Source organism: Neomonachus schauinslandi, chromosome 1 (assembly GCF_002201575.2).
Source record: "Neomonachus schauinslandi chromosome 1, ASM220157v2, whole genome shotgun sequence".
NCBI classification, from domain to species: Eukaryota; Metazoa; Chordata; class Mammalia; order Carnivora; family Phocidae; genus Neomonachus; species Neomonachus schauinslandi.
In genome coordinates, this window is record NC_058403.1 from 104,389,564 (window position 1) to 104,402,201 (window position 12,638).

General features: G+C 38.1%; 1 protein-coding gene across 2 annotated transcripts in view; it reads left to right on the top strand.

The window, feature by feature from the left end:
- Positions 1–7,787, top strand: part of VEPH1 (ventricular zone expressed PH domain containing 1) — a 217,762-nt gene extending 209,975 nt beyond the window's left edge. For both annotated transcript variants that reach the window (XM_021702584.1, XM_021702585.1), the window contains 2 exons: positions 3,019–3,155; positions 7,551–7,787. In XM_021702584.1, coding sequence (XP_021558259.1) covers positions 3,019–3,155; positions 7,551–7,787 — 374 coding nt within the window. The remainder of the gene's footprint in view (positions 1–3,018; positions 3,156–7,550) is intronic.
- Positions 7,788–12,638: the final 4,851 nt, after the last annotated feature.

Sequence of the window (12,638 nt, forward strand, 5' to 3'; positions counted from 1 at the left end):
GGGAGAGAGAGAATCTTAAGCAGGCTCCATGTTCAGTGCTTGGAGCCCAATGTGGGGCTGGATCTCACGACCCTGGGATCATGACCTGAGCCGAAATCAAGTCGGATGCTTAATCAACTGAGCCACCCAGGCACCCAAGTGCAACATTTGGATCTGCCTTGAGAAGAAATACTTGAAGCTAATTCCTTATGTCAGATCCAGAAGGATCCATGGGCTTAAATATTACCTAAATCAACCATGATTTCTAATCAGTTCAGGTATCATGACTATTTCAAATGCCTCTTTGAGTAAATATAGAAGACTGAGACTAGAAAAATGTACTGTTATGAAGCCATTACATTAAATAATCTTACCATTAAAACCATGGCAAGAAAGCAATGTGATTACAAACTATGAAGTAAAGTCTAATAAAAGCAGAGGATGGAGGGGGCCATAGTGCTTACTTACCTAGTATCTTCACATAAGTTTCTTAATTTTGACCTTTGATCTCATCATCTTTGTAAATCATGTGGGGTCTTGCTGATCAGAAAACTATAGTTGAAAGGACTCAAATCTAACTCTTCTGAATTCTTATTAAAAAAATCCTTGACCATCATAATTAGATTAGCAATTTTTTCTCATTTGGAAGCATAGGAAATGGATGTTTTAGGAAAGATTTTAATGTAAGTCTCAGCCTGGGTCTTTCATTATTTGTTTGTTTAGAGTTTGTTTTCTTTTTATCTTGGATCTCCCTTTGGACCTTCTGTTCCTCCTCTCAGACAGACTGCTGCCCCCTTCGTGACTCAAGAGCACGCTGTTAGTAAACACTGAACCCATGGTCCAGGCCACTGTGAGGCTATTCTGGCTCTCTAGGACATACAGCCCAGGAAAGACCTAGCATCTGTCCTAAGTGCTTTATCCGAGGTAACTGTGGAGTGTAGAGGCCGCGCAAAGGAAGCGAGCATCATGTTTATGAGACAATTAAATTTTCAAAGAGCATTACAGTCTTTAATACTCTAAATCAGATGATTCCTAAGTAAAGCAAAGCAAAGCACTGAAATCATTTTCTTTTTTTTTTTTTAAAGATTTTATTTATTTATTTGAGAGGGAGAGAGAGCACGAGTGAGAGGCAGCGGGAGAAGCAGACTCCCCACTGAGCAGGGAGCCTGATGCAGCACTCCATCCCAGGACCCTGAGATCATGACCTGAGCCGAAGGCAGACACTTAACTGACTGAGCCACCCAGGCGCCCCTGAAATCATTTTCTTGAAATTGATAGTCAATACTTCTTGAGTTCCTGGTTTCCCTATGCTCTGCTGGGCACAATGCTAGCTGCCATGAAGATTCTCCAAAGATGGGAGACACTTCTCAACACTAAAGTCTCAGATCAAAGATACCTTCAAATGTCCAAGCTCTTTCCTGACCACCTATGTGAGTGTGCACCAACCTCCAGGTCCCTCCCTACTTCATTTTTTTCATAGCCCTGTCACTATCTAATAATATATTTGATAGTATTTTCAGTGTTTAGCTTTAATTTGGGGTTGACAATAGAACATTCAATTGAATAGACATCAAATGGGGGTAGGGGGGAGGGAGGCCAAAGTAGCCTTAGTAGAATTTTGTTTATGAAAACTGTACATTTCGCTGGAGGGCACATACTGCATGGAGCACTGGGTGTTATATGCAAACAATGAACCATGGATCACTACATCAAAAACTAATGATGTACTATATGGTGACTAACATAACATAATGAAATTAAATTAAATTAAAAAAAAAGAAAACTATACATTTCATACATTTCATCATTCTTATCCTGAAAATGCTGTCAAGGTGGAGAAATCCTCTTCGTCTAAAGTAGTTATTTGACCTATATTAGAAAAGAGAAGTGGTAGGATAGGAAGAATAGGTTGTGTTTATATGGTCAAACAGGCACTGTCTAAATTTCCAAATGATGGAACACATTTCATTACTTCCAAAGTGCTATGAAAATTGAACATAATATATGTAAGTAAATATTGTCATAATCCCCAGAAATCAGATGCTTACCTATGAATTTGGAGAGTAAATCTTAGGTAGTTGACAAAATGAATGAAATTCTTTAGTTCAACATTATAACTTCTGACTTTTGACATTGTAACACATCTTCTAATTCTATGATTATGTGTAATCGTACACACTCTACTTCACTGCAAAATTAACCTTTTCACTCAAAAAATACTTGCAGATTCCCTGTATTTGCCAGGCACCATATTAGTTGCCTGGTGATACATCGGTGAACAAAGCGAAGGCCCTCATGGAGCTTTCAGTTCAATGGGAAAGACAGACATGAATCCGATAAACACCAATAACTATCTACCAATGATGCTTGATGTAAAAGAAATATGCCAGATGCTATGAGAACATATGGCAAGTGAAGCCACTCTGGTCTGAGTTTGGGGAAGTTCTCCCCAAAGAAGCAACATTTGAGTCGACTCATGGAATGATTAGTTGTTGATTGGGCAGAGATGAGCATATGCAGAATGGAGAAGGAGTATGTGTGTTCCAGAGTGGAAATAACCATGTCCAAAAGAGTTGGGCTTGCCTTTGCAATGTTGTGTCTTCAGGAAAAATACATCTTTGGGGGCACTCCTTTGACTTTTGCTGCCAAATAGTTAAATACACTTGGTTTGTGATTAGTCATAAAGCTGTGCTTCTAAGCAGTTCATCTGTACAGACTATCATGAAACAAAAGAGTTAAGAAGCACAGAAAGCTGGATATCTGGATACGCCTTAAAAACTGCTAACCAGATCCTCTTTTTGTGAACTATATTCCTTTTGAAAATCTCAGTGAGGGCTTTCAACAGGTTCCCATTATCATATCTAAATTGTGCATTCCTTTAGGGACAAAGGGGGAAAGATTAACCAAATTCATAATTTATTAGCACACTTTCCAAATATGCCTACTGGGTTCTCGTTCATTGTACAATTCTGACTTTTGATTGCTTGCCAAATAAATAATGGGAAATAAATAGTTTGATCATTCTCTTACCTTCAACAGTTGTAAATCAAGATGGCCAGCCTCTCATAGAAGGAAAACTTAAAGAGAAGCAAGTCAGATGGAAGTTCATCAAAAGGTGGAAAACTCGTTATTTTACACTGGCTGGAAATCAACTTCTGTTTCAAAAAGGAAAGTCTGTAAGTTTCCCCCTTGTCTTTTACACTTGTATTTTTAAGGTCTTGATCTACATCAACCAGGTAGGCATTTTGTCTTGAGTTAAAACGCCAGTAATTTGTCCTTTTCCATTAATAATTTCACAGTGTCATTTTTTTTTTGCATATGTCCCTTGGACTGTCTATTCTGTTCAGCCCTATGTTAGTTGGTTTATTGTCTCTCTTCAGTTTATTACAGGAGATCTTTTTTAAGTTGACTTAAGTTTAGAAGATGAACTGCCAAAGGACTACCCAGTGAGCTTGATTTGAGCCGTGTGCCTTTTGTTCCCTTATAGATCACCTACATAAATTAATAGCTTATGATATTGACCCTGACTTCCTTTATAACTAAAGGTTATATTTGGAGGCAGGGACCCAGGGAAGAGAGACAGCTGGCTGGGAGAAAGAAAAAAGCTGATTTATTTTAAGTACTTTTCATAGTCAACTAAGTTCAGTGCTGGTTAGGGAAAACCACTATCATCTTGCAGTCATTTAATACTCAGTTAAATAGAACAGGATTCTAAAAGAATTAATAAATATTCATTTAATGTAATTTTCAATCTGAACTAGGATGCTCAGTAAATATCTGTACTCTGAAATTGCAGTGAGAAACGTCTGAAATAGCATTTTATTCCAATCAGCAATGCAAAGTTATTCCTTTCTTCTCAAGTCAGTTTTATTTATCATTAAATTCTATTCATTCAGGATCAGGGAGAAAGAAATCTTGACCTACCTCTTGGATATTTTGAATATAATAATAATAGCTTATCACATGCCACCCTGGATTGCCTTAAAGAATCCTCAGAACGGTCCTTTGAGGTCAGCACTATTGTTCTTGTCATGTTACATATGGGTAAATCTGGGGTGCCTTTCCCTCCCTCTCTCCCTCCCTGCCAGCGGATGGAAGCATATTCCTCTGGGCTGGGTGATCTCGGTGGCCTTCTGCACAGTGCACAGGCCCTGAGAGCTGGTGTCTTTCCCAGGATGGGCAGGCACCAGGTTAGGTCTGACAGAAAGAAAGCCTTGTGGAATCTGACTTGAGTGGGAAGTGGGGGCACTTTCGGTCTTTATCTCGCCTGCCAGGCAAGCCAGGGAGAGCAAGACCCTGGCCTTTGGATTTCTGTCTTGTCCCACTCTTACAGGTATTATTTGAGCCCCAGAATCAGAGTGATGGGGAAATATGTGCATATGTACACATGGTCATCCATCCACTCCTGTGGAAAGATGCCCAGAGAACACGCATACAACACCCTGCTGATGCCTTTACACCTACTGTGCCCCACTCATGGATTTTGGGACCCAGGGTCTGCCAGTCATTACCAGGATATCAAAGATATCTGGGAAATACAAAGGAACTAAAGGTTCTGACAAGTCTTGCAGGAAAGAGCCCACTTAATTTTGTTTAACTACTATATCTCAAACTTGTTCCACCATATAGTACTTTTACATCATGTAACATCAGACCCTCCCCACTCCCTTCCCCTTGTGAGAGAGAGAGAGACAGAGACAGAGAGAGAGAGAGACTTTGATTGGCTTGACCAAAGTTAGAGCCAGTAAGGTAAAAAGGGATAAAACTGGAGTCAGGCACAGGCAGTGTGACATCAAAGCTTGTTGTTAAATGAGTGTACTGTCCTGCTTCCCGTGAATACTTAAAATACAGAGCCAGTGGCAAACCAAACTGTGTTTGAATTAATTAACGAAAGATTTTAAATTATTTAAAAATTATGAGTCACTGAAAACATATGCACTATATCTTTAGAGTGCTCATTATAAAATGTATTTGAACTTTTTACTCAACAGGAATAAAGTATGGTATATCCGAATTATGACAAATTTTGATGAACGCTTTTTTAATTAATAAAACGTCATGTTAACTTTTTGAACGAAGAAAAAAAAACCCCTAAGCTCATGCTACTTTATTCATCTGCGTGTATTATTAAATATACAGATGGACTTTTCTGTGGCTGAAGATCTTTTTGAAAGGGAAGCATAATGGTTATTCAGACAGTTATTGGACTCAATTCAGACAGTTATTGGAGGTTTAAAGAAACTTTCCTTAGCATAGCTCCACACTGAAGTATTTTTAAAGTGTTTAAAATGACCATCTGAATTTCCTGTTTTTATTAAAGAAATCAGAAGTTAAGATGCAATGATTTCTCAGATCCCTTGAGACAGAACAGAGTTAGTGCATAAGAATATTTTTCCTGAGCTCAAATAATGACCTTTATACTTCTTGATTCAGAGCTTTTTAATAAAGCTTAGAGTAGGCTATTTTATAATTGGCTAACTTGTTTGATATCTTTATAGGGAAATAATGGTTTGACATTTCAGAAATCTGACAGAACATGTGGCTCAAATATTGAGAAATATATAATGTACTATAAGGACCACAGCAAATTCCCTCTCATCCCCAGGGACACAGTGACCTAGCAGGGGTGATCAGTCCAGCTGAAGCTTCAACCCCTTTCTTGTAAATGAGAAAAATGTGCATTTTTAATAAGGACTGAAAGACTATGGTGTTATTTTTTTACTTTCGCATTCGTAAGGTCTTAATCTCTACCAACCAGCTAGGCAATGGTGCCCTTTGACTTCCTGTCCACTTCTCTTGGGTAATTCACTGTCCCTCTTTAGAGAACTATGGTAACTTTTTGTTTTCTTGATCAGTTCCTCCATGTATCAATTTCTGTTCTATAGACTAATTCAAAGAAATACAATCTTATTACTGTCAGATATTTACCATAAACCAAATTAAGCTAGCAAATTATTATCCTGTGCAGGTATCTTCAAACTTTATTCTGTCTATTCCCTAAAAGAATTTTGAAAATTTGTGTAATACCTTGCAGCATTTTAAGTTTATCATAAGTTTAAACAGTCCACAAACTGTAATTTCTGTTGAATTGAAAATATTATCATTTTAAAATAAAAAGTTCACACCTCTCCTTTAAGTATAACCATTGGAATAAGATACCGTAGCAATTTGACATCTAACACCATCCATTAAAGAAATACATAAATTAGTTCATCTTTATTTTTTTTACTATGTTCAGTTAGCCAGCACATAGTACATCATTAGTGTTTGATGTAGTGTTCAGTGATTCATTAGCTGCATATAACACCCAGTGCTCATCACAACACATGCCCTACTTAATACCCATCACAATGTTTACATGGTGTCATTTTTCTTTGAAATCATATTGTTTTCTACCAGTCCCACAGCATTTTGCCCTGATCACCCAATCATTTTTTACTGCAATAAAACTATGTATATAAATTGAAATTTAATTATTTTAATATTTTGTGACTATCAGTCTCTAAATGTTAGATATTTTATTATTATATTTTTAAAATTATATCATTTATGAAAAGTCATAAGTATAACACCAAATGTAATAAATAGTTACTGAACACTAAAAAGTGAAATGCTATTGGAAATGCATCTCTTAATGAAATAGCTGGGGAGTGAGTGTGTTGCTTTGTTTGAAGGACACTTCCCTAGCATCAATATTTTGAGTTGCTTTTTTCATTTGTTTGATCCTCCTGAGATTTTTCCAAGTTGGATGATACACCATGGTAACTTCAGGATGAGTGAAAAGGGTGCCTTTCCATTGCAGAGCGAAAGAAGAGTGGGTTGTGTAGGGGAGATGGAAAAGGAGAGTTGGCAAGACCCTCAAGCACAGGCACATCCTCCAGTAGACGAAAGAATTCAGGGATGTTAAAGAAATTGCTGTAAAGAAGTATTTGATCTTTTGAAACTATTCATACTAGCCCATTAGGATGACCCTCCTGTTGCAGTGGTGATCTGTAAGCCTCTGTTTTGATGCCAGAAAAATGTAGATCATTAAGTATTCTTTCACTTAATGTTTGTAGACAAATCATACTTCCAAAGCTCCAAACTGTTTCAAAAACAGTTTGATCTGCTTAAACATTAGGACGCTGTTTATTCAATTAATTCACTTTTCTCAGAGATAACACAAAGGAAAATTCAATTTCACGCTTCCCAAATTATTTCAGATCCTGAGTTAATAGTACTCCAATTGTACTATTGCATTTTGCTCTATTGATACAGTGTTGATATCAATTGAACATGACATGAAATCAAAGAAATATTAATTAAACATTTTCCCAAATCCCACCGAATAATAATTTCTTATAAATTGGCCATCTTGTGCCAACTTAATATACTGTAAATAGGGCCAATTGCTCACTCCCTCCATTGTTCTAATGAATGACTCACTGAGGCCTTAGCATTCAAAATAACAAAAGTTATGAACCATATGCAGTGAAAGGATTCTGATCCTCTTGGAAAATTCTCCAGTTGCCACAGATATTTTCATGCTCTGGGAGCCAGCTCATGTTCTCTCCTTCCCATATGCATTTCAGAAAGATGATCCTGATGACTCTCCAATAGAACTCAGCAAAGTACAGAGTGTGAAAGTTGTGGCCAGAAAACGCAGGGACCGCTCCCTCCCTCGAGCTTTTGAAATCTTCACAGACAATAAAACCTATGTTTTCAAGGCCAAGGATGAGAAGAATGCAGAAGAGTGGCTCCAGTGCATCAATGTGGCAGTTGCTCAAGCAAAAGAGAGGGAAAGTAGAGAAGTAACCACATATCTGTAGGGATTTGCAAGCCGACCTCACACTGACTGTATACAATGGGCATTGCATTATCATTGCCAATGTCAAGAAAAAGAGATAAATTCACCAAGTCACGTTGTGTTTTTCTAAGTACCAGTGGAACTGTTTTCCCTAAGAAGCAGGACCTAAAAGTGGCAAGATTTTTATGCATTTCATATTCTAATGGCACCTGTGTTAACTCCAGAACATCTGTGTGATGCATACAGGAAAAGGAGCTACAGAAGGTATGGGGCAGAAAGGGGAGAGTGAAGGATCTAGGAACCTCTGTAGATATGCCATTGTACGTTGTAAGAACACAACTTTACAAGATACCTGAAATACCTATCCTGAGGAAAGACTAAGCACTTCTGATGAAAACTACAGTCTGCCAAAAGTATTAAAAGAAGAAAAAAAAGCCCTATTGGGAAAAGTCAAAATTATTGACCCTGAGGGAAAACATATAACTGACTTACATCGACATACAACTGTCTTTTTTCTCTCTAATGCAAATGAGGCGAACACATGGTAAAATGGTTCTCAAGTGAAGACAGTTACATAATTAAATGTCTGTCTTTCAGAACAACTTCTCTGATTATTCCATTTAGGTTCATATAATATGATCTAAAGTGTAGGTTCTTGGATATATCTCCTGCCCAAGGCAGTAAGTGTAAGCTAGGATAAACATAGAAACTATTTTCACCATCTTCAAAATATGGGCCATTTCCATTAAACTTTGAGATGTTAAAGTTCTATACCTTTCTTCTTTATATTCAATCTTTTAATATCTCAAAATTACATTTAATGGATTTTCCCATAACTCGTATTTTTAAAAAAAATTAAGCTGTGGCAGACAGAATTACAGAATGATTCCCAATGGCCTACACCCGGACCCTCCCCTTGAGTGTGGTGGGACTTATAATTTGCTTCTAACTAATAGAATAAGGCAGAAAGAATAGGATAGTCTCTTCCATGATTATGTTACATTACATGGCAAAGGTGAAGAGATTTCTGGTTCTTAATCAGGTGACTTTGAGCAAGTCAAAAGGGGGATATGACCCTGGGTGGGCCTGACCTCATCAGATAAGCCCTTTAAAAAAGAGTGAACAAGTCAGAGACTCTCTCTTCCACTGGCCTTGAATAAGTAAGCTGCCACGAGTTCTATAGCTTCAAGGGAATGAATTTTGCCGACAATCAGCGAGCTTGGAAGAGGATCCCAGCCCCAGCCAACACCTTGATTGCACCTTTGCGAAACCCTGGGCAGAGGACCCAGCTAAGCTGTGCTTGGACGTCTGACCTAGGGGAACGTTGAGATAATAAATACATGCTATTTAAAGCTGCCACATGTGTGAAAGTTTGTTCCGTAGCAATAGATAATACAAACACTAACTTGGTATACATATAAAGGGTCATTTTTTTCTTTAAAATTTATTGACCATATAGTCTAGTATAGAAACCTGGAAAAAAAATCTAAGTATCAATATTCTTTTTTTTTTTTAAGATTTTATTTATTTATTTGACAGAGAGCGAGACAGCGAGAGAGGGAACACAGGCAGGGGAGTGGGAGAGAGAGAATCAGGCTTCCCGCTGAGCAGGGAGCCCGATGCGGGGCTTGAGCCCAGAACCCTGGGATTACGACCTGAGCCGAAGGCAGACAACGACTGAGCCACCCAAGAGCCCCAGTAGCCAATATTCTTAATTCTACCTTGACTCTACTGCCAACTCACTAGGATAGGAAATATATAAGAGGCCAAGTTTGAGGAGAGAAACAATTGAATTTTAACATGTAAAGTTTGAGGGTATTGTGAGTAACAAAATTTATTAGAAGTTGGAAACAGTTCTGAAGATCAAGATTTTGCCTCACTGGATATATAGGTGGTCACTAAAGATATGGAACTAGCTGAAGTTACTCAGGGAGAAGAAGACAAAAGAACAAATAAGGGCTTCCTTGGGATATCCAACATTTAAACAATGGGCCACTAGATTGGCTGGTCAGTGTTCAGAGATGTTATAGACCAGGGGAAACAATGTCACAAACACCAAAAATAAGGTTTAGGAAGAAGGGAGAAATTAACAATGTAAAACCCCAGAGTAATCACTTAAGATAAAGAATGACTTTTGCAGTTAGGAAGCAATTTGTATCATTGGTAGGAACAATTTCATCAGAATGATGAAGTAAAAGTCAAATTTCAGTGTGTTGAAGAATCAAAAGGAGGTTAGGAGTTTAAAGCAATAATTGGACAATATTTTCAAAAAATTGGGGCTAAGATACAGAAAATGTTTTGTTGTTTGTTTTAAAGATGTATTAGACTTAAGGGGGAAGAGTCTAACATACAGAAAGAAAGAAGAAAAATAACTTTGCTTGAGCAAAGTTTCTAGAAGTGATGGAAAAGGATTAAAATTCATGCCACAGCAATTTATGGAACAGCTAGCAAGTAACAGGTCCCATGTTTGGCCTGGAGATACAAAAATAAAAGACCCAGCTCCTCTCCTCAAAGAGTTTACAGGGTACTGGAGGAGACAATCATGTGCAACAAAGATTGAAATGCTAAGAGGCAAGTGCCTGGATAGAGGTTTGCCCGGGGGCCTGTGGAAATGCAGGAGAAGGCACCACTGTCATTGACTTGGAACTCAAAGCATGGGCTCCCTCACTGTTTCTCAGAGCTCTTAGAGAAGGGACTTGTCCTAAAGAACTAAGTAAAAGGGTCGTGGGCAGATGAGAAGATGGCCAGTCGAGGGAACCGCGCTGCAAAAGCACAGGCAGGAAAGGGAACAAAACCTGGTCCATTTGCAAAACAGCAAGTCCTTATGTAGGACTGGAACATAAAGGGGCTGTTGAGGAATGGTGCAGAATGATGCCGGAGAGGCTTACAGGGCCACGGCATAAAGGGCTTGGTTCTATGTTAAGGATCTTGAACTCTTTTCTTAAGATGATGAAGCACCTTTAAAGGTCTTAAGATTTGCATTTAGAGAAATAATTTTGATAGTGGTATAGAGAATGGATTGTATGGATGTAAAAAATCATATCAGGGAGATCATTTGGGAGGTTCTTGGAAGTGGTGAGGTCTACTAGTAGCAGAGGAGATAGAAGGGAATGGAAATGCAGGAAAAACACTGAATTAGTAAAACAGGTTGGACACTGGTGGATTGGATGGAGCCTAGGTATAGGAGTGGGAAGGAAAGTGTCTCTGATGATCCCTGGGTGCATTCTTGGGAAGCTTAATGCATGATGGTAGCATTTACTGAGAAAGAAAATTCTAAGGCAACAGTTTAAGAGGTGAGCCAAATGGTAAATTCAATTTCAGTGTATACACTTAGAGTATAGATTGGTGATTCATCTTGGACTAGAGAGACATCTCCTTCTATGAAGTCAGGCAGGGAAAGGCAAGAATAGGTACAGTTGTAAATGAGTCTTTAAATATTATTTTGAAATCTAGCAGCCCATTCTTAAGAGTCACTTGAGTAACCCTAGCTGTTAATTAGAAAAAACTGGTAACAGACAAATAGAATATTAAATGACACTGCATTAGTTATTAATCATTTAAATGCCAACAATGTGCTGAAATCTTTCATAGCAGAGAGATTACAGTAAAACTCAACCTGGTTGTATACCGATCCTGTTTTCACTGAATGCTTGTCCTAAGAAAGAAGAGAATGGCCCTACTAGCTCAATTTGGAAGAAATGAATTATTTTTGTTACTTGTTACAAAGTCCTTGTGATTTAATTAACTGGATGCCTCTAGTTTAGAATGCCACTCTCAGAGCCTTTGAACCAAATCTAAAAAGAAATAAATGTATGAAGTGTGAATAATGACTTTTCTGGTTTCATTCCCCGAGGTAGTAGTCATTCCAAATGCAAGCAAATTCTCCTGGGTTTAGAATCACACAAGAATCTCAGACTCGTCAGCTTCCCCCTGACATTTCTGGCACTTCCATCCCTGTTGCCAGCTAGCTTACCACAGACTGGCCTTTCCCAAGAGGACTGCAGTTCCTGATCCTGGATCTAAGAAGAAACCGCTTTTCTAAACATGTTTAAACCTTTAAAAATGTTGGGATGAATACAATTATAATCATGGTTAGAAATTCAAGTGGTTTTCATTTTTATTTTATTTTGGTTCTTTTTTCCCCTCTCAGAGAGCCGTGGAAACAAACTTTTATATGTGAGACTCTCATCTGGTTATTTCTTGAGAACCTGGAGTTTGGTAAAAATAAATGTTCAGTACCTGTTAGAGAGTACAAACTCCTCTAACAGGAGTTTTCTGGAAAATCCTTGGCTGTTGATGTTGAGAGACATATATTGGGTTATCTTCAATCCACCTACTTTCTGTCAGCACTTTTGGGCCTATTATTGTAACTTTATTCTCAGGCATAAATAAGGAGGACCCAGTTGAAAAACTACCTTTGAGAGATTTATCTTTAAAATTTAAAGGTAAATTTACATTTACAAATTGCCTTTAGGAAACCATTGCAAGATGAGGTAAGAGAATATGTGAGAGGAATTCATGGTACATTGCAGAAAAGTCAACGCCAAAAGTACCCTAGTCAAGATTTTAAATCCTAGGCTTAAAAGCCCAAGCCAGGATTCCCAGTCCCAAAATCTAAGTTTTTAGATGAAAAACCAAGAAAAACCCAAAATGTCATCTTGTTCCAGAATAGCTCAAGTTTATAGGCTTCTTGAGACCATTCTTCCCCAAAGGTACTTCTGAAAGACCGAGGAGTTGAAAAATTGGGATGATTACTACCAAGGCAGTGAAGGTTAGAGAAGGTGGCGCAGGCTCTGGTCATGAGCACATGAGGATTCAAGTCCTAGCTCTACCAAAACTAAATGAGAAACCTGAGTAAATGACTCATCTTTTA